The 26,097-nt window shown below is 45.6% G+C and overlaps 1 protein-coding gene across 2 annotated transcripts in view; it reads right to left on the bottom strand.

Moving 5' to 3' along the window:
• Positions 1-9,469: 9,469 nt before the first annotated feature.
• Positions 9,470-26,097, bottom strand: part of SLC35B4 (solute carrier family 35 member B4) — a 41,452-nt gene continuing 24,824 nt past the window's right edge. The window contains exons 5-10 of one of the 2 annotated variants that reach the window (XM_049894659.1): positions 24,742-24,823; positions 24,476-24,536; positions 22,883-22,992; positions 20,566-20,641; positions 16,816-16,891; positions 9,471-15,581 (exon numbers count right to left, since the gene is read on the bottom strand). In XM_049894659.1, coding sequence (XP_049750616.1) covers positions 15,335-15,581; positions 16,816-16,891; positions 20,566-20,641; positions 22,883-22,992; positions 24,476-24,536; positions 24,742-24,823 — 652 coding nt within the window. In that variant the 3' untranslated portion in view covers positions 9,471-15,334. Of the gene's footprint in view, positions 15,582-16,815; positions 16,892-20,565; positions 20,642-22,882; positions 22,993-24,475; positions 24,537-24,741; positions 24,824-26,097 lie in introns of both variants that reach the window. The other variant, XM_049894660.1, reaches the window with a different exon arrangement.

Here is a 26,097-nt window from a genome sequence, read left to right as displayed (position 1 = left end):
CCCATGTGTGTCAGAGGAGAGCTGTGCTCCATAGGGTTTTCAATGCCTGATTTTCTCAGAAGTAGATCACCAGGCCTTTCTTCGGCGGTTCCTCTGGGTGGACTCAAACCTCCAACCTTTCAGTTAGCAGCTGAGCTCGTTAGTTAACCCTTTGCCCTACCCAGGGACTCCACCAAGAAGGTAGCCAGGTCCTTCGTGCTCCCTCTCCTGAGGTAAGCCAGGGTTTGGATGAGGGATATGCTAAGAGTGGGATGTCCAGGGGACCCCCAGGCAATGGTTCTGGAACCAGGCAGGCACTGGAGCTACAGGTCGCCAGGTTCCAGGGACCCCAATAACCACGAATGAACATAATTTCCAGTGTTCCTTTTCTAAACACCATACAACCTCCTGGATTTTTGTGTACCCCAGGGAGGTGCGGGTGCCCTGGCAAAGACCGGGCTTGCATGCCCCACCAGAATACTTCTAGCACAGTGGGGACTGGGCAAGGGACTCATAAAGTTTCTTTGTATCAATTATATGTGACATTCCTTTCACACTCCAGTTTGTGGACTAAAATTCATACCCTTTACATTCACACCCTCTGGGGTGGCAGGGGGTGGGGGAGTGTGATTCTTGCATACCGAGAACACAGTTGGGCTCTACCCAAGACATTAGGGGAAAAATCCCAAGTCGTATCAACAAATACCTGACCCCCATAAAGCAGGAAACTTGTCTTCCAGCACGTGGCAGCCAAGTGTCAGTTTCAGCACTGTGAAATCCCTTCTGTGGCTCCTAAATGTCATCCATGGCTGTATATTCTACCAAGTGTGCCTCTCTTTACATAATTAACAACCCTCCACGTGGGTAACGGGTGAGCAAAGCTCTCTCTGAGGAGCCGATCTTAATTCATTCCGCGTCTCCTACTGGAAAACACGAGCTTCTGCACTAAACTTAGACATGCCACGATGGGGGATTTACACAGGGCCTTTATGGAGGAATTTTCTAGCAAACTTGGTGCGTGTTATTGTAAACTGCTGCATACCATGTGATTAGAAGATTAAGAAAGACGGAGTGCATGGCTAATCTTGTCAGCCCAACTGCTTTCTTCCTGGATAACATTTGTGTTATTACACTTTGGGTGCTGAAGGATTGTAATGGGCTGTTGACACTGATTGAAGGAAGGAGACGTGACTTAAAAAAAAAAAAGAGAGAGAGAGAATGAATTAGCTCAGGGAGGGAGGTAACACCATTCAAATCCGCAGCTCTCACAGCTGCAAAACGGAAGTGAGCTGTCAAGGAGTGTTTTCATCTCTTTCCTCCCCACCTGTTTTTCTCCTTTTCATATTTTTTCCTTGATTTAACACATTTAAAGTGGGCCCACCAAAGACAGAGAGTTGGGAACGGGGGGAGGTGGGGAGCCTCCAAAAGAAAAAAAAAATGTAGCTTTCAGGTTTCACACCAGAAAAGCCGAAAATGTGGTTCCTTTGCATGGGTTTAAGCAACGTTTAAGGATGACACCGTAGACAGGCAATTAAGAGCCAGGCAAAATCTCTCTGTGTCGCTCCAAGGTGTTCCAAGCTAGAATCCAACACCTGAGACCTAGCTTCTGTGTGGTGGCCAGAACAAAAGATGTAGGTAAATTGGCACATCCTGGTTTGCCCATCTCATTCTCAACGTAGGCCAGTTGTTGTTGATGCTGTTGTTGGCTCCGACTCCTGGTGACCTTATGTATAACAGAATGAAACGTTGCTGGGTCCTGTGCCATCTTCATGGTCATTGGTATGTTTGAGCCCATCATTGTGGCTACTGTGTCAATCCATCTCATTGAGGGTTTCTCTCATTTTGGCTGACCCTCTGCTTTACCAAGGAGTCCCTGGGTGGAGTAAACAGTTAAGTGCTTGGCTGCTAATAGAGAAAGGTTGGTGGTTCGAATCCACCCAGAGGTACCTTGGAAGAAAGCCCTGGCGATCTGTTCTGAAAGGCCACAACCTTGAAAACCCTATGGAATACAGTTCTACTTTGCAATACATCGGGTTGCCCTGAGTCGGAATCAACTCGAAGGCAACTGGTCTTGTCTGGTGTCCATTACCAAACATGATAGGCCTATTGTAAGATCAATTAAAACTGCTGATTATTTCCAGCACCCCTCACTCTCACAGTGTCCCACTCTCACAGTGTCCCACTCTGGGTGACGTGTTTTATGGTCACACTGGAGACAGTGCATGATGGCCTCAAGGCAGATAGTGGTGCTAAGGCTGGGAGTGTGAGGGTTGGGTGCGATGTCGTATGGGGAGTCTTACCAGGGGCACTCAGCATTATGGGACTCCCATCTTGACTCCTGCAAATGGAGGGGCGGTGGGGGTGGGGAGAGAAGGTGGTCTCTTGGAATATTCTTGTTAACCACCTGAGTGACCCTGAGGACAGTACATATGGAAAGCCTTATGATGCTCCCTGAAGGGGTAAGGAGTTGGGCTAAAGAAGCAAGAAGTGTGTCTGGGAGGGTAAAGTGGCAAGGGGCACTCATTAATATTGTTTGCCAAAATATTATTTGGCTACATCTCCAACTCTCCATTCAACTTTAATTTCACGATTGCAGGCTTACTCCTTAGGTCTTAAAAGTGCCTATCCCTTTAATAATAACAGTTAATAACGATAATAGCAGCTAACATTTACTGAGCATGGCAGCCCAGGCATTGCTCTAGCTCGTTTACGTGTATGATTTCCTTCATCTTTATAAGAACCCTCTGAGGTAGACAGTATTGCTAGCCCCATTTTACAGATGTAGAGGTACAGAGGAAACCCTGGTGGTGTACTGGGTAAGTGCTATGGCTGCTAACCAAAAGGTCGGCAGTTCAGATCCACCAGGCGCCCCTTGGAAACTCTATGGGGCAGTTCTACTCTGTCCTATAGGGTCGCTATGAGTTGGAATCGACAATGGGTTTGGTTTGGTTTGGTTTGGAGGTATAGAAAGGTTAAATGATTCACTCAAGGTCACACAGTAGTGAGTGCTAAAGCCAGAATTTGAAACCAGAGAATATGATCCTAGAGACCAGGTCCTGAACAGTGATGCCCTTTTAGTGTCCCGTTCAGAATGCAACTCAATAAACATTTGCTGGGTGAAAACACAGCCACCACCAGTAACAAGGTCACACCCAAACCATTATGAGTTAGCATTTTAACAAGAGTGAGTGGAAGTAGAACCTAGCACTGTGGGCTGGATATAGAGGCTGGGGTGGAGGGATGGGGCTGCAGTGGACGTAAGGAGAAGAAATGAGAAGTTGTCTGGTGAGAGGAAAAGGAGGGGCCTTGGGACAACAACCTCCCTCCACCCTCTAATCAGACAAAAATTCTCGAATACTCCATCTCCCCCTTGCAAAAACTCTTGCTCATCCATCTGGCCATCGTATCCTCTTGATCTCCTTGCACAGTTGTCCATGAAACTCCTAGTCACTTTCTTCATAATTGCAGACTTTAGTCCTGGCTCAGAGTCTTCTCTTTCTAAACTCCTGCCATCAGCTGCTGACTTCATCTACGTGAATAATCCATCCAATATTTTTGCCTCTGTGCTTCTCTTTTTCCTTGTCTCCATTCACCTCCAGTCTTCATTTGAGAGCTAGCTCCTGGCTTGTTACAGACCTTGATAGAGCACAAATGCCTCACCATGAGATACAAAATGACTCATGCAATCTGAGATGTCCACCATGAATTGGGTATAATCTGACCCACCAAGCCTTAAGGTTAGGCATGTGCACCAGAACTTCATCAAGTGGAAGTTTACATCCAAGATCAGGCTTGTCAGGTCCTGAAGACAAGTTGAATAAACAATTGACTCAGACTCCTATGGCATTTCTCTCTCTCCCTCAATCCAAACCAGTGGCCTCATGGGGAACGTCCTATGATCAGTTTACTAAGAAAGAAGAAAAACCGGGCCTGATCTACAGACAGTTCATCTGAATATGCTGGAATCATCTAGAAGTGGGCTGTTGCAGAATTATAGTGCCCTCGGGGGTGCCCTGAAGGACAGTAGGGAAGAAAAATCCTTCTAGTTGGCAGAACATCAAGCAGTTTATCTGGTCAGGGGGGATGAATTTATACAAATTCATAGGAAGTGACTGATCATTTGGCTGGATGTCAGGGACTTGGAAAGAACATGGTTGGAGGATGAGTGATTAAGAGGTCAAGAGAAGTGATACGTGGATGGACCTCTGAGAATGGACATATTTGGTTCCACACGAAAGCACATCAAAGAGCACCCCCTGCATAGGAGGCTCTCTTTAATCTGATTGACAAGATGACTTACATTTAGACTTTTGTTACCTGTGAAAAACAAACTATTTGGTTTATTTCCTGTAGTTGGGTTTTTACCCAGAGCTTGCTCAATGGGCCCACGAACGATGTGGCCATGGTGGCAGGGATGGAGTTATGTGCAGTTTTCCAAACACCGACTTCTCCTTGCCAAGGCAATTTCATTCTATTACTGAGTGTTCCACCTGCCAGCAGCAGACACCCACATTCAGCCCCCAATATAGCACCACCATGGAGGGGCGGGCATCCAATTACTTGGTGGCAGGTTGATTACATTTCACTTCTCATATTAGAAAGAGAACAGTGATGTGTTCACATAAGGCACTGCGTATATGAATCTGTCTTCCCCGCTTGCCAGTGCCATTGATGGTTTTACTAGATACCTTACTCACCATCTTTCATCCTTCACAGTATTGCTTTTGACCAATAAACTCCTTTTATAAAAAAGAAGTGATGCAATGGACTTGTGTCCATGGGAATCAGTGTTCTTGCCCTGTATCCCAATGCTCAGAATAGCTACCCTAATAAAATGGTGAAATGGCCATTGAAGATTCAGTTATGACATCAACTCAGCCAACTCCTCTTGGGTTTGGATGCTACCATACAGATGCAGTATATAGCTGAATTAGCAACCAATATTACCTTTAACCCATAAATTGAAAACACAGGCCTGGGAAGTAGGAGATGAAAGTGAAGTGGCTTCTCACACTATTACCCTTAATAACCCTCTTGCAAAGCTTTTGTTTCTTGTTCCCACAACTCTGAGTATAGGGGGGTCAAGAAGTTTTCATTCCCAAGGGAGAAATGCTTTCACCAAGGGACGCAACAAAGGTTCAGGTGAGGAGGAAGTTGAGACTGCCACCTAGCCACATTGGTCATCATCCCACTGGAACTACAGGCAAAAAAGAGGATTACTGTGCTTGCTGGGGAATTGGTCCTGATTATCAAGAGAATACAGGGTTCCTGCTACACCTTGGGGATAAGGAATGTTTGAAACTCAAGGCATTCCATGGAGACCTTTCCTAGTACTTACATGTCCAGAGGCAAAGTTAATGGAAGACACCACCACCAGCATGGGCAGGATCACACTCTCAGGGATGAAGGTTTGGGTCATTCCATAAGACCCTTGACCTGCTGAAGAACTGGCTGGAGGCACAGGGAACATGGGATGGGCAGTGGACTAAGAAAGTTAATACCAACTGTGAGGAAACCCTGGTGGTGTAGCGGTTAAGAGCTACGGCTGCTAACCAGAAGGTGGGGAGTTAGAACCCACCAAGTGCTCCTTGGAAACCCTAGGGGGCAGTTCTACTCTGTCCTATAGGGTTGCTATGAGTCAGAATTGACTCTACGGCAATGTTTCTTTTTTTGATGGCACAGTGGTTAAGAGTTTGGTTGCTAACCAAAAGGTTGGCAGTTCAAATCCACCCTTGGAATCCTCGGAAACCCTATGGGGCGGTTCTACTCTGTCCTATAGGGTCGCTATGAGTCAGAATTGACTTGACAGCAATGGGTTTGGTTTGGTTTGTTTCATAAACAGGTGCTAAAATGAGAAGTATGCATACTTCACTCCTTGCATCGTTATGAATGTGTATTAACGTTAGCAAGTTAGTTTTATCATCAGCAACAAATTTTCCCCCTTCCATTTTGTACAAAATACGTTGATGGTTGTGGTTAACTTTGAGTCTTTAGGTTACAGGCTATCAAGGGCAATTGTGACTGACCTGGACATGGATATGGTGACTTAAGGGACTTTGGGTCTCTGCTTTTGGGGAAAGAACAAGAGCCTGTTCATTTGTACATGGGATAGTCATATCACATTAGGCAGAAGCCTGCCGTTGTTACTAGTTTGTCTGGAAGTTAAATATTATTGTTTAATAGCCAAAGGGGTGGACTGTGCTGGATTTCCTCTTGACAATTCAGCACTATTTTCCCATCTAAGCTCTCTCTTGTACCACAGGGGTTGGGAGTCTTGGAATCTATATTTGGCTGAATCTTTGCCAGCAGGGCTCTAGGATAGGTTTCTCTAATGTCAGGCAGTCATGTGAGATTTGAAAGGCAGAAGTGAAGCAGAGGCTATATAACTGCTCCTCCAGCAACAGTGGGCAGACGTGGGTTTTTGTGGATGAGCCATTTTACGGTAGCATCCACCCATTTTCCTTGACAGCTTCCTTGAGTCACTGAATCAGCCCCAAACTGCCTAACCCCTTTGATAAATAAACTCTCAGGTTAAGTCACTGTAGTTTGGCTTTCTATTACATGCAGTTCAGCGTAACCCTGGTAGAATGTGTATAAAAGGGATGGCACTCAGTTACAGTTTTCATTTTCTGACAAAATTAAACATGCAAACACATCTGCAGAGACAATGTTTTCTAGACCTAAAATCTGAGCAATAACATAATATTCTTGTTTGAAAGAGGGTAACGGATAATGCATTAAACTCCATTTGTGCCAAAGACACTGAATCATTGAAAATAAAAACTCTTGTGATGATCCTTGTATAACGGCTGAAGGTTTATCATCAAAGTCTAATTCAGGGATGGCATTTATGCAGGTAAATGAGATAACATGATTTAAATACTTCGCTTTCCGCAATAGAACATTGTAAGAATGGTTAAGACGTGCGTTGAACATTCCGTAAATGACAAGTACTTAAGCAAACTGTTGATAAAGGCTCTGTGACTTCATTACCTGAGCTTCTAATGTGCATCTTTGATACTGTTGATTAATCCGAAAGCCACGTGCTTCAGACACCAGGTGTAATGGGCACATTCTGACGCGCACGTTTCAACTGCCATGCCTGTTTCAGAGTCTTTTTTTGCTACTAACTTCCTGGGTTTTTCTCGCTTGTTCTGCAGTACAGATCGTAAGCTCTCAGGAAGGGAAGGTAGAGAATAGGACATGGATTCAAAGATAAGTGTTGACATGGTGAGAAAACAGATTCAATGCTTATTGCTGACACTTAACATAGAGATCTGCACCAAACAGGGAGCCGTAGGTCGAAGGTAGGTTGTCTAATCTCTGAGATTTTTGAGGTTACATAATGCAATGGTTAAGAAAGCACGGATTCCTCAGTCTTCTTGGGTTCAAGTCCCAGCTCCAACACTGATGAGTAACTGAGGCAGGTTAGTTAACCCTCTGTGCCTCAGTTTCCTTTTCTGGAAAAGGAGGATGACTTTCTTACTTCAATGATTTGTCATGAGGATTAGGTAAATCAATATAAGTAGAGTGAAGTACCTACCTCACGTGGTAAATACATGTTTCCTATTTACTACTTGTTGTTGTTAGCTGCCGTCGAGTTGGCCCCCGACTCACGGCGACCCCACGCACAGCAGAACGGAGCGCTGCCCAGTCCTGCACCATCCCCACGGCTGGTTGAGGGCCCGACCATTGTGCTCCACAGGGTTTTCACTGGTCGATTTTTGGAACATCACCAGGCCTTTCTTCCTAGTCCATCTCAGGCTGGAAGCGCTGCTGAAAACCTGCTCAGCATCATAGCAACACGCAAGCCTCCGCCGACAGATGGGTGGTGCTTTCACCATCCATTTCATTGCGGGAATGAAACGCATTATTTTAACAATGTTAAAGATTCTCAAAAATTGATACAGACATATGATCGTCATGACAGGAACGCCTTCATGCAGTAAACGGCATTGAAAGCTATTTTAGGAAATAAGAGGCCCCAATAATCATGACCATAAACTTTAAATCACATTTGTGATCACCACAGAGCCATATGCTACAGCCCTGACGTGCTGAAGAAGTAGACGTCCAAAGAACTTAATTTTAATGATGGAGAGTGATTTTTAAAAAGAAGTTAATTTATGGATAAAGAATATCATTGAAAAGCTTTGACTATTAACAAATCTCTACCGGATGAACTCCTGGCTTTTTCTTTTAAAGATTATTGTTGATGTAAAACAAATAAAAAAAACCCAAACCTGTTGCCGCTGAGTCCATTCCAACTCACAGCAATCCTGATTGCTATGGACAAAGGGGAGCTCTGGTGGTGTAGCGGTTAAGAGCTATGGCTGCTAACCAAAAGGTCGGTGGTTCAAATCTACCAGGGGCTCCTGGGAAACCCTAGGGGGCAGTTCTACTCTGTCCTATAGGGTCACTAAGAGTTGGAATCAACTTGATGGCAACAGGGTTTTTTATGGACGAAGTAGAACTGCCCCCTAGGGTTTCCAAGGCTGTAATCCTTATGGAAGCAGGCTGCCAGGTCTTTCTCCCACAGAGAGGCCACTGACCTTTCAGTTAGCTGAGCGCTTTAACCACTGCACCACCAGAGCTCCTGTTGCTGACATGAACACATTTAATTCATTGATTTGTACTCACTTCCGATAGCTGTTTAAACGCTCATCGTTAACACTGGGACAAAGCAACGGTCTTTCCTGACATTCACCTAGGTGCCTGGGGCCCTTGTTACTCAGGGCATCTGGGCAGGGATACCCTGTGGCTCTCTGTAGGTGGCTCTCGCCGCTGGCAGGAGAATCACAGGGGACAGAGGAGAAGGCTGCTCCACTGATGTGATTATACAGTTTGCCAGCATTAAACCATAGCTGATCCTCCCCAGGAGTCCTTTAATTTTCCAGGCTCGGGGTTTCAAATCCCGTGAATGTAAACATTCAGAGTTCAATGTGCCCTATGCCTACAAGGCTCTCACCGCAGAGTGACCGGATTTCAGGAGCAGCCAGCACCACCCCTGCTCACAGTGAAAGGCTCGGGACTGTTCAAGTACACCAAGCCGTCTCCTTCTGACAAAGTTGTGACGTGACTTTTAAAGAGATAGATTTTCATTATGCTATTTTTTTTTTTAGTGTTCTGTACCTGGGTGGGGCAGGCAGTTAAAGCGCTCTGCTGATAACCAAAAGGTCGGCGGTTCAAGTTCATCCAGGGGCACCTCTGAAGTAAGGCCTGGTGATCTAATTCTGAAAAATCCGCCACTGAAAACCCTACGGAGCACAGTTCTCCTCTGACCCGTGCAGGGCCACCATGCGTCTGAAGCCACCCTGGCAACTAGACCTGATGGCTCCATAAACTTCTGTAACATGGCTCCCAACAGACCGGGTCTGGTAAACTGCTCTGAGAGCTGCTTCCTGTTTAGATTTACCTAAAAGCAACATACTGAAGACAAAGAAAGGGGACGGGCCATTGCGGCATTACAAGTCCACGTATCTCTGTTAAGGCAGAGGTTTTGACAGACCTGCTGCAGAAACTTACCGCCACGAACCTATAAAACCTCCCCAAACAGGCGAAACAGACCAGGAGCCTGGAGCCCGAGAAGTGGTTTCTGACTGATCCAGGGGCCAGGCTGCTGACCCTCGTTTGTAGCAACTGCACCATCACCACTAGGCGGTGAAACCTGGCGAGCTTCTGAGATGGCACGCAAGCCCTCGAAAGGTAACGGGGATTGGAAACACAGGCGAGAAATGTATCCCTTTATTAAGAAACTAGGATTGTACAAGTCAAGATCAAAACCAGATGTCTGATGAGTTGTTTCAGAAGGTAAAAGCTTGCTCTTCATAAAAAATAATGGTAAAAAAACAAAAAAACAACTCATTCAGCTTGTTTGGCAAAACGATTTTATTTGTAAAAACTTCCCACTCCACCTTAACTCTCTGTTCAAATGCCTCAGAAGGCAGAAGTTGACGCTGGATATTTGCACAGCTCAAAACCTGAACACCCACTAAAGTCTCTGAGCTGTGTTACAGTCTCCACCACTCTCCAGCCTCCGCTGCCCCCAATCTTTGTGCTTAAAACTAAATACTGAATGAAGAGCGCAGAGGCTGGATAAACCAAACCCCTGCTGTCCTTCCCCACCCCCATGCCACATAATTTCAGGAAATCTTGCTTGCAAAATTATCCTTTTTGAGGATGACGCCATTCTCTGGAATGAAAGCGACCAGCACCAAAATGACTTGTGCTACCAAGTGACCCATGGCCGTTTTTACTGCACTGGGAACAAGCGCTGCTTCCCTCTTTGGTTCAGTCTTCTTTATATCTCAAAAAACAGAAGTAATTCAATGTGCCAGAGAATTCTTAGAACTTTTTCTAAGAAAGTATGGGTTTTATGTCTTTTTAAGTGAAGCCTTATTTTCTCACTTCGCTCTGGTTCCCTTGCAACTTGCCTCACCTGAACAAAAATGAGGAATCTGGGTTGGATGGTTAGTGGTTTAGGTAGATAAAGCTCAGGGGAGGTGTCCCAGTGTGACCCCGAGAACAGACCAATGGACAATGACCTCCGCTGGCCATGGAGAAGTGAGGTGGGGCTGGCCACCCAGTGCAGCCTACTGCAGGAACTTCTAAGGATCTTTAGTGCTGCCCTGATGGGCATCTCGGAACACTTCCTTCCTGGGCACCGAGTGATGCCAAGTGCTAAATATATAACAGGGCTTCGAACCGGTTCATTTCTGTTTGAACTCCTGCTGAGAATTTGCATTTCTAACAAGTTCCCAGGTGATGCTAATGAGTCCACCCCAGACATACTGAATCAGAATCTGCATTTTAACAAGGTCCCCAGGTGATTCTTATGTATAATAAATTTTGTGAACCACTGCTCTACTTGGTGGTTCTTGAAATTGGTCCCTAGCCAGCAGCATTAGCAACGCCTGGGAAACTGTTAGAAATGCAAGTTCTCGGCAGGGGTTCAAACAGAAATGAACCCTGATATACTTCCCTCCTACCACCAGGCAACCAAGTGAGCACAAACTGGGGGCAGGCTGTATACTGATGACAACCCGTGGGGCGTCCTCAGTGCTCCCCCACTCCTTTCCTTGCCTGGAATCTTTGGAAGCTTCCTTTTCTTCACTTTCTTGCCAAGCAGCTGATGAAGAGTGGGAGTCGGTACCAGGAACCATTCATTAGAAGGTTTCACAGAAACTTAAGGGAATAAGAGACCTTGGCAGCATTCATTTAGTAACACAAGTCAGACATTGTGCCTGGGGCTAGCAATACAGAAATGAATAAGACATGATCCCTGGCCTCTTCCTTTCCCGGAAACCGCTGGAAAGAGAGAAGAACACACTACAAAGCCAAGAAAGTCAGTCGCCTGCCCTCACTCAGTTCACACTGAATATATTCCAATGCTTACTACACGTTCTTTTACTTACAAATATTGCTTATACTCACTTTCAAAGGTCGTACCCACCAGCAATCATAATGACCACATTATATCTCTATTGACAGTTCTACCTCAGAATGGGCTGCAACCAGGTAAGATCCAACCCCAGCTGTCAGGATAAAGCAGTCGAGACTAAAATGCTTTGGTTATCTCATGAGGGCAGAATTACTGACAATTCTGTTTATTCCAAGCCAAAGAGAAACTGCAGCAAAGGTAGGGTCTGGGTTTCCGACCTCTACGCTGTGGTTCTTCACGATGTGGACTGGTGCCTCTACTCAGGCCTTTGCTACATTCGCGAACATGCCAACTGGTCCCCCAACAAACACGCCCCCCTAGTCCAGAGCTGAGGCACTGGTTTGAATTCTTTCTGACCTAAATCTTCCATCTGCCTTCTCCAGAGGCACCTGGCAATGTGGGGTGAAGGAGCTGGGGGAGGAAGGTAAGAAAGAAAGAGCAAAATGGGAAAACTACTGTTCCCCAAACACAGAAGGGGACGGTGGTGAAGGTTCTCACCCCTACTCTGAGTAGAACACACGTACATTTTTACATTAACCCTTCATGTTCACACTCATCCTCATGATATTCACACCATCTGCTATATACCCTCACCCTTACAGACGCACATCCCTAGTATCAGTGCTTATAAGGATGTATAAATAAATACATGCTGCACACTGATAGAAATACCCTGTTAAAATCCACAAAAACCACCCAGAGAACAGGGGCACAGATGTGAGGTTCTAGGTCTTGCTCAGCAGCGAACCGAAGCTACAGTGAAGAAACTGAGGCTGGGAAGTGAGAGAGAATAGGACAGAGGAGAGGAAGGTGCTAGGGAAATGACAAGACATTTACTGGAATTCTTTAAAAACTACCGTGTCGCCTTCCAGAAGAACAGAAGAGGTTGTGGGTGGCACTCGCAGCACTGGCCACCCTGAAGTACTGTAACATTTATGACCAGTGGGCAGGAAGAAGGGACTGAGTCTAAATGCTTCAGAACATGGTATCAACTTACCAAGTACAGACGTATGGAATGGCTGTTTTAGTTGGATACGGAAGATAATAAAGGATCAAAATTATCTTACTAATTAAAAAATGAAAAACAATAGCATTGAAAACATGACAATCAAATTTTGGTAGAGGGTATGTAGACCTTAAATTTATGTAATTTGAAAAGCCACTGTCATTTCCTTTTACACCTTGTCTGCTGTCTTACCAAGCTGTTAGGTGGAGACGTGGACACAAACACACACACACACACACACACACACACACACTACATTTTCTGGTTGGTGTCGTTTGCTATTTGATCATTGCTCTAAGGGTAGAGCCTTGGACATGACACTCCTTTGTAAACAAACTACATCCTCTATCTATCGCTGAAGCACAAGACTACCTGGTCTTCACCCAGAGAAAGAGGAAAAGCACTAAGGCATTTCTCATCCAGTTAGGTCAAAGTCTGACTCTCTATAAAATAGTTTATTTGCCCCTTTAATAAGAGCTGGGAAAAAATTTCAACTTGGATTGCAAAATCAGTTAACAAAGGTGAACACATGGTTTAAAAAAAAATAGTGGCAAAGTATTAACTAATGTTGGTTAGACATATTTCCTGATACCCAACTACTAAAGAGAAACATCAATCCACAGGACATCTCAGGCGTCCTGCTGCTCACTACTTGAATTGTGTGTGAGCCTGCGAATCTATTACCTGGCCCCTTCACTAGCAGGGCTGGCAGAGGTCTTCTGACCGAGAGGAATAGACACTTTCCAAAACAAGACTCTGAAATGGAATGAACCCAGTTAAATGGGACCTGTGTATACTGGCACCAGTTTCGATGAATAAACGTTAACATTTGCTCCAGCACGAAAGGGTGACACCATGCTAGGTAAGGCAGTACCCACGGAGGGTTACCCAGAGACACCAGCTAGGTAGCACTCGAGCAATCCCTAGGGACAGCTCCTTCTATTAAGTGGATAAGAAAAGGAGCTTTTGGTGTCTTTAAGAGGATCTTTAACACTTGGTATTTATAGCACGTCATTCTGACGAACTCCACACATTTTAAACAAAGTGCTTTTTGGTTCCATGATAGATTTAGTATGCTTTAAGGTAGACCCTCACAGGCATGGGGCAGTTGAAAACGTCCGGAACTAACCAGCCTGAGGCCTGTGGCTTAGGTGGGGAAATAGTATCCACACTTTATGGAATAAACTGGGGCACCTTAAGGGACTTGCCCAAAGTGACCCGGGGTCCCAGGACAGCTCTGCTACAGATGGTGGAGGGAGCCCAGGGGCCTGGGGCCACACCTTGCCTGGAAAACACTACAGATGGTGGAGGGAGCCCAGGGGCCTGGGGCCACGCCTTGCCTGGAGAACACTACAGATGGTGGAGGGAGCCCAGGGGCCTGGGGCCACGCCTTGCCTGGAGAACACTACAGATGGTGGAGGGAGCCCAGGCGCCTGGGGCCACGCCTTGCCTGGAGAACACTACCTACACCCAGCAGGAAGGGAAAGGCCTTTTCTATATGCAGAAAGAGAAGGGGACAGTAAGCTTCCCTGCCTACGTGTACTTGTGTGAGGTTAATGAAGGTCAGGGGCAAAGTGAAGAAAGAGGAAATCAAAGAACACTGACTTCCCGCGCTCCTCCCTCCTCCCAATGGTCACACACCAACCCCAGGAGGGCAACATGCAGACCTACAGCGCTCCTCCTTCCAAACCAGCCTTTGAAATGATTTCTACCAGAGGCACATTTCTGCATACAATAAATGCATACGAACTCTCCCAGAGGCCCACCAAGACATCAAGACACTTCATAGGAAAAGAGAAAAACAAAAATTCTATTTGTGATTTGACCTGACTTACACACCACACCCCCCCCAAGTATCCGTACTATAGATATATAATGCACATACATGTGTATATATGTGGGTGCATGTAACACACACACGTTCAGTGATTCACCTGACTGAGATGCTAGCAGAGTTGTCAGGCTGCACTGCATCTTCCTGGTTAAGAAGAAGCCTTCCCAAGCCTTTGCCTACCCACAGGGATTCAGCCCAGAAGCGATGCAGTGCCTCCAGGGGGTGCCACGGCTCTCTGGTGCCGCCAGGGTCGGCTTTCCTGGGCCAGGCTGGGGGCGCCATCTCATGGGCTTCATACGGAAGACTGAGGAAAACAGTCTCTGTTTCAAAGTCATACAGTCTTTCTTTCTTATTAACATTGTGCCATATAGATGTGCTGCGGATTTGCTCTAAGTTCAGAAAGCAGGAGATGTGAAAGCGTATAGAAAAAAGGGGAAAAAAAGGCAAATGTGGGAGAGAGGGTTCCCAGAGTCCTGCTCCAGTGTCACTGCGCTCACAGGGCCCACCGCTCCTTTCCCAGCACGCTGGAGGAAGCCTGGTCCCAATGCTCCTGGTGTCACCCCAGTTCACTTGGCCACTAGTAGTTCCTGACAGTGACACGTGGAGTGTGTGTCAGGTTGAAAAGTGCTGCTGAGGATGGAGGGATGGCAGGAGAAAGAAGGGACAGGTCACAGGATAATCACTGATTTGGCATAGAGTCATCACAACAAAACGGCTGATCTTGTCCAAGTCCACAAACAAAAAATGAGTGCCTCTGGGGACTCAGAAGTCAACAAGCGAGTGCAGTCCTGAATATTTTGGTAAACAAAACAAAAAAGAACAAATGAAGAGGCTGTGCGATCCTACAGAACTATTCTTTCCCTATTTCAGGGTCAAGGGGTTTCTATTACGAGTCTACAAACGTTGATCTGTAGAGCCGCAAGAACTCTGAGAATACCCCTCTTCCGAGGACTCTCGGACGCACCTTTGGTTCAATACCGGGGTCGCTCAGCACTGACGACAGTGAACCGGTGGCTGGCCTTTCACCAGCCCCCTCTCGCTAGGACGCAGCAGCTCTGTGTGCTCCAGGCAGATCTCAGTTCTTCTTGTCCTCCCCGGGAGGTGGCCTTTTTGTGGCTCCTAGGTGGTTCCACACCTCTGTATACATCAGGGTCCCAGTGAAGACAAACAAGGTGCCCAGCCAGTGCCACAGAGTGAAAGGGTTCTGGAAGTACAAGATGGAGAAGATGAGGCTCACAAACTTGCGCAGCGTCACCACGAGTGTGACGGTGAGGGAGGCGCACTCTGTGGTCAGGATGAACACGCCCCTGATGCACACGTACCTGGAGGGGGGAGTTAAGGTGGTTTTCTGGATTGTTCTCGAGAGATCAGCGGGCAGAACACTGATACAGTGCCATGAATTTTCATATTCAAAGAAGCAAACACCTGAGGGTTGGCTAGGGCCGCTCTGGGCTCTTCCCTTGTAGAACACCTACAGAATTCCTGTGCTGCCATTCCAATTGTGGACCCCAATTCCACATGGCCTTTTTATTTTTTTGTTAAAACCTCCCGTTATTCGTATTCTGGATTTTTCCCACAGTGTACAATGAAGGTCGCCTCCAACGTAATGACACAGGGTGACACTCTCCGGAAGGCTGAATACAACTGACCTTCATGTGTTCTTGTCCCTGGCCCTTCCACCTCCTCCTCCAAAGAGGAGCTCTGCACAGCAAATCAACAGAGGAATAAGGCTAATCTCAATCCATTTCATTATTTTAAAGATTCAGTGATTTTTATGATAAAAACTAAAGGTAGTACCAAATAGCCATTAAAAAAAAAATTAGGTTTTGATGAATTTGAAGTATCTTTCAGAATTTTGTGGCAGCTTGTGTTAACTTGAAATATCCTAGAATACCAGAAAGGTCCAGGTAGAAATCAGATCGATCGTTCGCATCATATACTAATTCTTAAGGAGCCCTTGGCGGCACAGTAGTTAAGTGCTTGGCTGCTAACTGAAAGGTCCATAGTTCAAGCCCACCAGTCGCTCCAGGGGAGAAAGATGTGGCAGCCTGCTTCTGGGAAGATCACGGCCTTGGAAGCCCTGCGGAGCAGTTCTGCTCTGTCCTATAAGGTTTCTATGACTTGGAATCACTCCGACAGAAACGGGTCACACTAATTGTTAATTACTCCCGGGACTTCTAAATTCCCGGCCAACAACCCTTCTGTCGACTTGCTCGCCTCTCTGTGACCTACTGCTCCATCAGCATCTCTTTTGTCCTCAACAAAGGAGCTCACTGAATAGGTCGGTCACCCACTTAAAAAAAACCAAACTCACTGTCACCAAGTTGATACCGACTCACAGTGACCCTCTAGGACAGAGCAGAATGGCCCCACAGGGTTTCCAAGGAGCAGCTGGTGGACTTGAACTCCAGACTTTTGGTTAGCAGCCGAGCTTACTGCAGAGCAAATCAAGGCAAAATCAAAACTCCGGTCACTGCACTGCTAGAAGCAAAGACTGAACATTTCCTCTCCTAAACAACACAAGGAAACAACATGGCAGAGGGCTCCAAAGGATACTGAGTGATGACATTCATAAGGAGGTAGAACCACATGATGGGCACCGTCACGCCGACGACTGGAACCTGATATAATTCTGCAAAGAGTAGAAGAGAGTACGGTCATATTACTCGGACAGCTAAAGCTCTCACCTTTGTCAACAAGGTAACACACACTGACCAGAACAGGGGCGGCAACGTGTATTTCCTTAGAGAGCATCATCTATGGATTTGGACCATACACCATTTTGCTTGCCTTGGTTCCAGGGTACCTCAGCCTCAAAAGTCATTAGGTGGTTTCTTAAGACAAACAATATTTTAACTTTTAAATAAACGGTTTACCTGAACGGGGCTCCACTTTACAAAGACAGACTGTGAAGGACAGAAACATTCCAAATGGCATGGTCTTGACTGACCATCGACACAAAATGGAAGACATTTAGAAATATGTACAGTCCCACCAGTAATCAAGGAATTTAAAATTCAGCAAAGACTGTACCATTCAATACCTGTTAGGAATTTTAAAATGTATAAATACTGTCCTAATTCTGGCAAGGTGGAAGTGGAGCTGGTGGGCAGTCGTTCAGCTGGTGGTAGTGGAAACTGGTGTCTTTCTGTTACAAATCAATTCCCCAATTCTTATTAAAAACCAAAACCAAACCATTGCCATTGAATCAATTCTGACTCATAGCGGCCCTACAGGACAGAGTAGAACTGCCCCATAGGGCTTCCAAGAGGAGGCTGGTGGATCTGAACTACCAACCTTCTGGTCAGCTGTCGGGCTGTTAACTACTATGCCACCAGGGCTCCCAATACTTATCAAGGGCCACAAAAGTGTTCACACCCATTCTTAGGAGTTAATCCTAGAGAATTCAAAAGAAGTTCTGCATTCTTTGTAGCACTCCTTATGATAAGGAAAGACTCTGAATCAGTCTAAATGCCCACTGATGGGGCAAGGGCTGCGTAAGCAAAGGTACTTTAAATGAGGTGTCGTACATTTGATAAACAGAGAAATCGTAACGATGATATAGTCACTTGAAGAAACTCAGAATGCAGGTGAAAAAATTACACCTACACAAGGATTATAACTATGTACGGATATCTGTAAGAAGACGATGCCTGGAAGGACAGTGTTAAAAATGAAATTAGTTGATAAGAAGAGCAATGGAACTGTAACTTTTTTTCCATTGTTACGTGCTGTCAAGTTGGTTCTAACTCATAGCGACCCTGTGCACAAGAGAACGAAACACTGCCCAGTCCTGCACCATGCTGACAACTGTTCCTAAGCTTGAGCCCATTGTTCCAGCCACTGTGTCAATCCATCTCATTAAGGGTCTTCCTCTTTTTTGCTGACCCTCTACTTTACCAAGCATGATGTCCTTCTCTAGGGACTGGTCCCTTCTGGTAACATGTCCAAAGTATATGAGACGAAGTCTCACCATCCTTGTTTCTAAGGAGCATTCTGGTTTTTTCCATACCTTTTTATGTTACTTTTCTATAACAAGACTTGCGCAGTAAATATTTGAGAGGAAATAAAATATCCAAGATCAAAGGGAATAAGGGCCTAGCAAGCCTCAAAGGGCTAGTTTTCTTTGTATTGTTAAAACTGCTTTTGGGGTTTGAATTACACAGCACAACTTAAGAAATTCTGATTAAAGTAAAGCTGAGATCTGATTAGTCAAAGAACATTTTCTTTTGCAAAAAGAAGATAAAAACCCGTATTTATGATTAAAGACAATTTGTTATCACTGTTCTGGGCTCCTGGGCAACCTCAGCACTCTGGTACTGTTGTCTTTGACACACTTAAAAAAAAAAAACACTTAGCCAGTACTAAAACAACAGGAAGTTAACAGATGTGACTACTGTTTATTAACTTCAGAGGCCCACCGGATAAATCTGCTGAGGAAAGAGGTAATCCGTACGACTTAAAACGTTTAGAATGGCTGTTTAGATCTCTTGGAAAATTTAAGGGGTATCAGATTAATCTGAGACACTTAATCTCAAGACAAGCAAGAGAAAGAAAATGTGTAATTAAGGTTGATCCTGAAGAAGCTGAAAGCAGAGTCTAAAACACTGTTCATCATAAATACCCAGCACTGTGACTTCTAGAAAACACATTCTAGTAACTAAATCGATTCCAAGGAACTTGATAATATTTTTATTTCAACAGCTCTTAGCGAGGTGAGGAATCTCCAAGACCTTATAGGTTAAAAATCAGAAGTAATTCTAAATGTCATTCAGAGCTTTACAGACTTTCTCAGACACCACCCTCTTCACAAATGCTCCTGTGACCGAATGGGAGAGGCAATATTTACAAATTCAAACAGAGGGGAGTCTACCATCACCACGCCCTCCCTTCAAAGGGCAAACAAGGGCTCGCTCAGCACCTACTGCAATTCAAACCACACTCACCACTGTGGAATCAAATTTATATTAAAAATCAGTCTTTCACTTTTATTTCAAGATGCCCTTTCTCATCCACGACCTAAAAAACTCCTAACCCAGAATTCACCTGTCACTGATTTTGTTTTCCTCTCTCACCCAAAAGGCTAAGAGGCTTTTATTTCCTGTTCCAAGGAGCAGATCATAACAAAACCATTGACCTGTGATTAAGTTTTCTAGAAGTTTCAGGACTCTAGGTGGGTGGAGGGGCAAATCTTCTGGAAAGTTACCTTTTTAATGTTAACTCAGTGGCCATTAAGTCCTTCATCACCATGGAAACCTGTATTCTTTAAACAGAAGTGATTTCAGTCTCTGTGACTCCTCCATTCTCTGGAAGAAGCCTCCCCGAGCAGGAGGGACCATTTTTCCCCACTTGCAAATTGTTTGTTAAATCAGAGAGCAATCAAATATTCTGCTATTTTTTTGAATTAATAGACGATTATATTTTTAACACCACTCTAGGTGCCTGCAACATAAAGGCCTGATTTAAAAATGGTTATTTGTTCCTTGTGTGTTCATTTGTCTATATAGCACTTTGTGTCTATTAGTAGATAATCAGATCATATAAATAACTGCTTTCAGGTTAAGTGACAATAAACAGATAATTTAATAAACAGTCATGTTAGTAATCCAAAAATCAAACCTGTTGCCGTCGAGTCAATTCCAACTCACAATGATCATACAAGACAGAGTCCGACCGGCTCATGGTTTCTAAGGAGTGGCCAGTGGATTGGAACTGCAGACTTTTGGTTAGGAGCCGAGCTCTTACCCACTGCGCCACCAGGGCTCCTAGTAAGTAATACCTTATATTGTAGACTTTTGAAATTAATGTGGATATTTACCGCCTATCTAACCTGTAACTCAGAAAGAAGCCAGGCCATCAACTTTGCTTCCCTCCTGCCCTCAGGCAGGCCGGGCAGCCTGGATGGATCAAGCGCAGGTGCCTCTCCTGGTAGAGAAGGATGAAGGGTGCAGAGAGCTGCCGGCTGCCCAAGTCCCTGCCTCTCATCTCTGCAGTGTGTTATTCCTATTTTTGTCTGTGTCCTCAAAACTTCAAACATTCCACATTCAAATGCAAACTCCCAAATTTCAAAGTCAAACAGAGAGGATTTGAAGATATTCTCTTCCTTTAATTGCAAATAACTGAGAAGTGCCTGTAACAGCTTTTGCTGCTACAACTATTGATTAATAGCAGTACTTCCTGCAAGGTGGAGGGGACAGATGATGTGGATAAGATCCTGAAAAAAGCAGCAGTCAAGTCAAGAATAAAGCTGAGACTTCACCAGAGAAAAAACTGTCAGGTAATTCTCCCACGTAACCCCAAACTCACCAGATTTACTGAACAGAACTGCGTGGTCATAAATATCAGAAGCCAAGAAGATGAAACCAGGTAGTGGAAGGGCGTGCTGGGGAAAGAAATATTTTACATAAATATAAATGCAAAACCATGATAAAATATAGTTTTGCAATGTTTGAAAAGTTTACCAGCTGTTTGACAAGCAATACAAGGTAAGAAACGCAAGTCAGACTTATTTACTTGAAATGTACCCAGCGCGTCTGGCCACTTGGTACTGCATAGCGTGCTAAAAAAAAAAAGGTGCTGGTGAGTCAAATCTGACTCTTGGCAACCCTGTGTGTTTCAGAGTAAAACTGTGCTCCATAAGGTTTTCATGGCTGGGACCTTTCTTCTGAGCCTCTGGGTGGGAGCAAATTGCCAGGCCTTTCTTCTGAGCCTCTGGGTGGGAGCAAACTGCCAACTTTTGGGTTTATACCAGCCAGGGCTACTAAGCCCAAAGTTACAGTTCTCCCCCTTAGGGAGACTGATGGCCATCATGGACAAAGCAAAAATTGGAGCTAGCATTCTTTCCTTAATAAAAGGGAATGGGGCAATTTAAATACATAGTCCTCCTGCCCAAGAAGACTTGCTACCCTTTAGTATTTTTGTGAAAAGTGTTAAATACAGGATTCAAAAATTATGAAGCGTGCAAATGGCGGATTTTAAGGAGTTTAGGAAACTAGAGGGAAAAGGGATCTGAGGACAAATACGAGGTCTGGGGAAAAAGAAGACGAGAATGAAAGGAGGCTGAAGAAACAACAAGCAAACTGAGATGCACACACTTAAAGACAGCCCCCTCGCCACCCCCACAACAGCAATGGTGAATCACAGTTCATTTACTGAGCAGCTACTGTGTGCCGGGCCTGTTCTGAAAGAGAGGTGAACCAACGAGAACGTTCCTTTGTTTCTGAAGGCCCGAGCAGCTACTCTGACTCTAATTAACTGTCTCAAATTGCTTGTTTGCAACTTCAGTACAAAAGGCTGGCAGCAGAGTCATCCCCAGGGTGGCTGTGTCTGGAGGCCGCTACCTCACCCCAACCTTGAGGGGCTGTGCCTGGGGCATTATGGCAACAGGAAAGAGGGAGGAGGGCAGGAAGGTCAGAGGAGGAGGCTCAGACACAGAGAATCAGCTCATTAAACCTGCTATCAATGAGAAAAGTCCACCGAGAAGAATTATCTTCTCAGCCCATCTTCCCAAACTCCACCCCTCAGATGCCTGCCGGCACAAACCTCCCCTGCATGTAGCTCCGGGACCCCACCCCACCCCACCCCACCCCACCCCACCCCACCCCACCCCACCCCTCCCCTCCCCTCCCCTCCCCTCCCCTCCCCTCCCCTCCCCTCCCCTCCCCTCCCCTCCCCTCCCCTCCCCTCCCCTCCCCTCCCCTCCCCTCCCCTCCCCTCCCCTCCCCTCCCCTCCCCTCCCCTCCCCTCCCCTCCCCTCCCCTCCCCTCCCCTCCCCTCCCCTCCCCTCCCCTCCCCTCCCCTCCCCTCCCCTCCCCTCCCCTCCCCTCCCCTCCCCTCCCCTCCCCTCCCCTCCCCTCCCCTCCCCTCCCCTCCCCTCCCCTCCCCTCCCCTCCCCTCCCCTCCCCTCCCCTCCCCTCCCCTCCCCTCCCCTCCCCTCCCCTCCCCTCCCCTCCCCTCCCCTCCCCTCCCCTCCCCTCCCCTCCCCTCCCCTCCCCTCCCCTCCCCTCCCCTCCCCTCCCCTCCCCTCCCCTCCCCTCCCCTCCCCTTCCCAGGTGTCCACACTGGTTTTAACCCGATTTCATCTCCAGGGGCTTTGGAGGTGAAGGTCCCTTGTCCCTGGGGTTGCCTCTGGTAAACAGACATGTTTTATTCACACTGACTGACCATGGTCGTCTCGTGTAGGGAACTGTCTGGTGGCTCAGAACGTGAATTAACCAGCCAGTGGCCACCGAGTCGGTTCCGACTCATGGCGGCCCCACGCGTGTCAGAGGAGAGCTGCTCCACAACGTGAACTAACCAGCCAGTGGCCACCGAGTCGGTTCCGACTCATGGCGGCCCCACGCGTGTCAGAGGAGAGCTGCTCCACAGAGTTTTCAACGACCAGTTTTTCAGAACTAGATCACCAGGCCTTTCTTCCGGGCCACTTCTGTGTGGACCTGAACCCCCAAACCTTCAGTCAGCTGCCGCGCGCATTAACTGTTTGCGCCTTTTCAAAGTACTTCCGTCTACACTCCCAGTGCAGTTTGCTGATAATAAACTGCATGGTAGGATGGCGTATTTCATTTGAAACAATGCACTGCAACTTAGTAATTTTCACCTTCCCTAGGTTCAAAAAGCTGCTTACGTTATAAAACAAAGCCTCCTTCGAGTGTTTCCCAAACTGTTTATACAGAGTCTCTTGGAATATGCCCATCCTCGCTGACGTCAGAAGGGCAAACGTCAGCGCTCCGATACCTGGAAAACAAACAGCAGGTTACAAGCGCCTGCATTTGCCCGTTTCCACAAGTTTTCCTAAAGAACGTTTACTTTTCAAAATCATACAAATATTGCAGACCAACTGTTTGTAGAACATTTTAAAAAGAAATAAGAACCAATCACAACATTACCGTCAGTCCTTTACAGTCTCTCTCTCTATACATTTACATATATACGTTTTACAGTAAGAAAGGGTTAGACTGCACATATAATTTTTTATCTTGCTTTCTCATTTTCTTTTTCCTGGACTTTTTCTTCATGTTGTTAAATTTTTTTCTGAAGTATGATTTTGTGGCTGGATAATATTCCATCATGTGAATGTGCCATGCTTAAATTTCCTATAATATGAGAACGGTTAGATTATTTCCAATGCTGTCATTATTTAAACCAACCCATATCCCTGGGCATGAATCTTTAAACAAAATGTTGATTATCTCCTTAGGATCAACTCTCCTAAGTGGAATTACTGACTCAAAGGTTGTGTACATTTAAAAAACCTAATACACATTCTTTTTTTCCAGGAAGGCTGTATCAATTTCTACTCCCAGCAGTTTGCACGAGAATGGCTTCTTACTGCAACCTCGGCAACTATGAGAATTATCATTTACTATCTTGCCAATATGATAGGCCAGAAATAAAAAGCTAGTGCATTTTTGTTTCAATCTGCATTTCTAGTGAGGCTGCACATAAAATTATTGCGCATTCCTTTGTAAATTTTCCTTATTGGGTAAAGTATTTTTCTAACAGCTCATAAAGGGCTGTTTTCATGTCAAGAATAGCAACTAAAAAGACAAAGTTTCCAAGCCAAGAGGCAAGGAGAACATAGTTCTTTCATTCTTACTTCTCTGCTATCTAAGTCTCAGCCTGTTATTGCCATTGCTGGAAGCACCTGGAAAGAGTTTCACCTCTGGTAACCCACAGTGTGAGAAGAAATCTCTACAGCAGTGGTCTAATTAATTCCTCAAAGAGATACTTGTATTTTAAAAAATTCCCCAGCAGATTCTAAGGAGCAGCCAGGCTTGGGAACACTGCCATACAGAAGAGCAAACTTAAGAGGAAAATAAATCTACGATTTGGAAATAGGCCCCTTGGAAATTTGAAGAGTCCACTGCTCTAATGTGCTCGTTTTGCAGAAGCTCCTGCTCATTGGACAGATGATAGAGAAACGGATGGTGCGCTAATCGCTGCTCCCCAAGAGGGATGGGCAAGTAGGCTCGGACACTCCTTTCTCTGCCAATGGCAATCAAGAAAACGTGGATCCCTGTTAGAGAAGAGCCTGCCTCGAGTGGACAATTTCTTGCACACCTCAGAGTGTTCAGAGACCTGCGCTCCCAGGAGGCTCTCCCTTTCACAGTATAATGTGTTTAGCCAAAGCTTCTTGCCAAGAAACATGCCCCCTAGGAGAAAACTCAGCAAACAGAACTGCAGAGGCAATTAGCTTCATTGTAATTACCGTACTTGCCTAGTAACCACCATGCAAACGCCTGGAATCCGTCATTCTCACTCACGCTGGGCTGGGAAGTCTAGGGAATAAGGAAAAACACCAGGTACAGAGATCAGAGCAACATGCAGTGTCCAGATATGAGGGAAGCATGTATGTTACCCATTTCCCTTCAAGAAAGGGATTTGAATCCTTGTATTATGTAAGCATTTACATATACTTTATTACTAAGTGCTGGGCCCCCACAGCGAGGAGTGGGCAGAAATGATATGTGAACTGATTCTTACCACCTGCTTTGCTGACATCAAAGTGCAAATAAATATCCCCACGGACACCAAGGCAATGGAGGTGTATTTGAATACACTGTATCTGCAAAAATAAGAAGAAAACATCTCAGGGAAGCACAGATCGGAATGTCTGCATGATATTTACAGTCAGATATTGCACGAGAGTACAAGTCACTAAAATATGACTGTCTGAATCACTCCCTACCAGTCTATGTTAAGTATGTTGAGATGCTGGTTTATTTCTCCACAACACACACCCCTGGTATGGTTTAAAAATAGTTTCCCATAGTTTGTTGCCAATATGTAGTTTGTGTCACTAAAAAAACGAAAGTAGAAATAGAGCAGACGTGACATTCCATTTTGCTCTCAAGTATCCAAATCCAAGCCTGATCCAGGTCTTAAGAGGAAGCCCTGCTTTTCCTGTCTTCTGGGGGCCAGCCCTGGATCTCAGGACACACCCCAGGTAAGACGAAGAACAGAGTATCAGATACAAACAGCAGGATTCAACACGCAGAAAATAATCCTATCGTCCATTTTCAGGGGAGGTGATTTTTTTTTATAGTCTCAGAGTGAAATGACTTCAACGCTGTTTTTAAAGGCATATTCCACTTAGAGGACTGCCGGCAGTAATAACGGTGGCATTTCATATTAGCTAAAGTAGCCCTGGTGGCACGGTGGTTAAGAGCTCGGCTGCTCACCAAAAGGCCGGCAGTTCGAATCCACCAAATGCCCCTTGGAAACCCTATGGGGCAGTTCTACTCTGTCCTAAAGGGTTGCTGAGTCCCAATCGACTGGATGGCAAGGGGTTAAAGTAGCATCATTAGGCTCCCTCTCAGGCTCTTGGTGATAAAGCAAAGGGCCTCAGGCAAGAATGAAAAGAAAGTAAACTTATAGCATGGAACCTTCCAAGGTTTTCTACTCGAATGCTTTGTACAGACCTGGGCACAGCACCTCATAAAAGGCCAACAAAACTAGCTAAGAAGCAAGGAAAGTGAAGTAGAAGGGCTAAGAGGACCACAGTGGAAAAGAGGGTGGGGTGAGGAAACGGGCATTGCCCAGGGCAGATCTACAAATAAAGAACTCTTCAGTCTGCAAAGACAACGATGAAGAGGTTAACTCAGGCCACAGACACGATGAAGGACACAGTGAAGGTACACAGGTTTGGTCTTTGAATTCTGGAATAATGAGCACTCTATGAACTCTGGAAGCTTCTAACCAAGATAAATAAAAAGAGATAGTAAGTTACTCATTCACTACATTAGATAGTTAACTTACAGAAATTCTCGCTCTACGGGTGATTCAAATTGAAAAGAGTCAAAAAGGCTTGGATCAATTCAAGATTAGAAACCCAAAACA

Source organism: Elephas maximus, chromosome 8 (genome assembly GCF_024166365.1).
Source record: "Elephas maximus indicus isolate mEleMax1 chromosome 8, mEleMax1 primary haplotype, whole genome shotgun sequence".
NCBI lineage: Eukaryota > Metazoa > Chordata > Mammalia > Proboscidea > Elephantidae > Elephas > Elephas maximus.
This window is presented reverse-complemented; position numbering and strand designations above follow the sequence as displayed.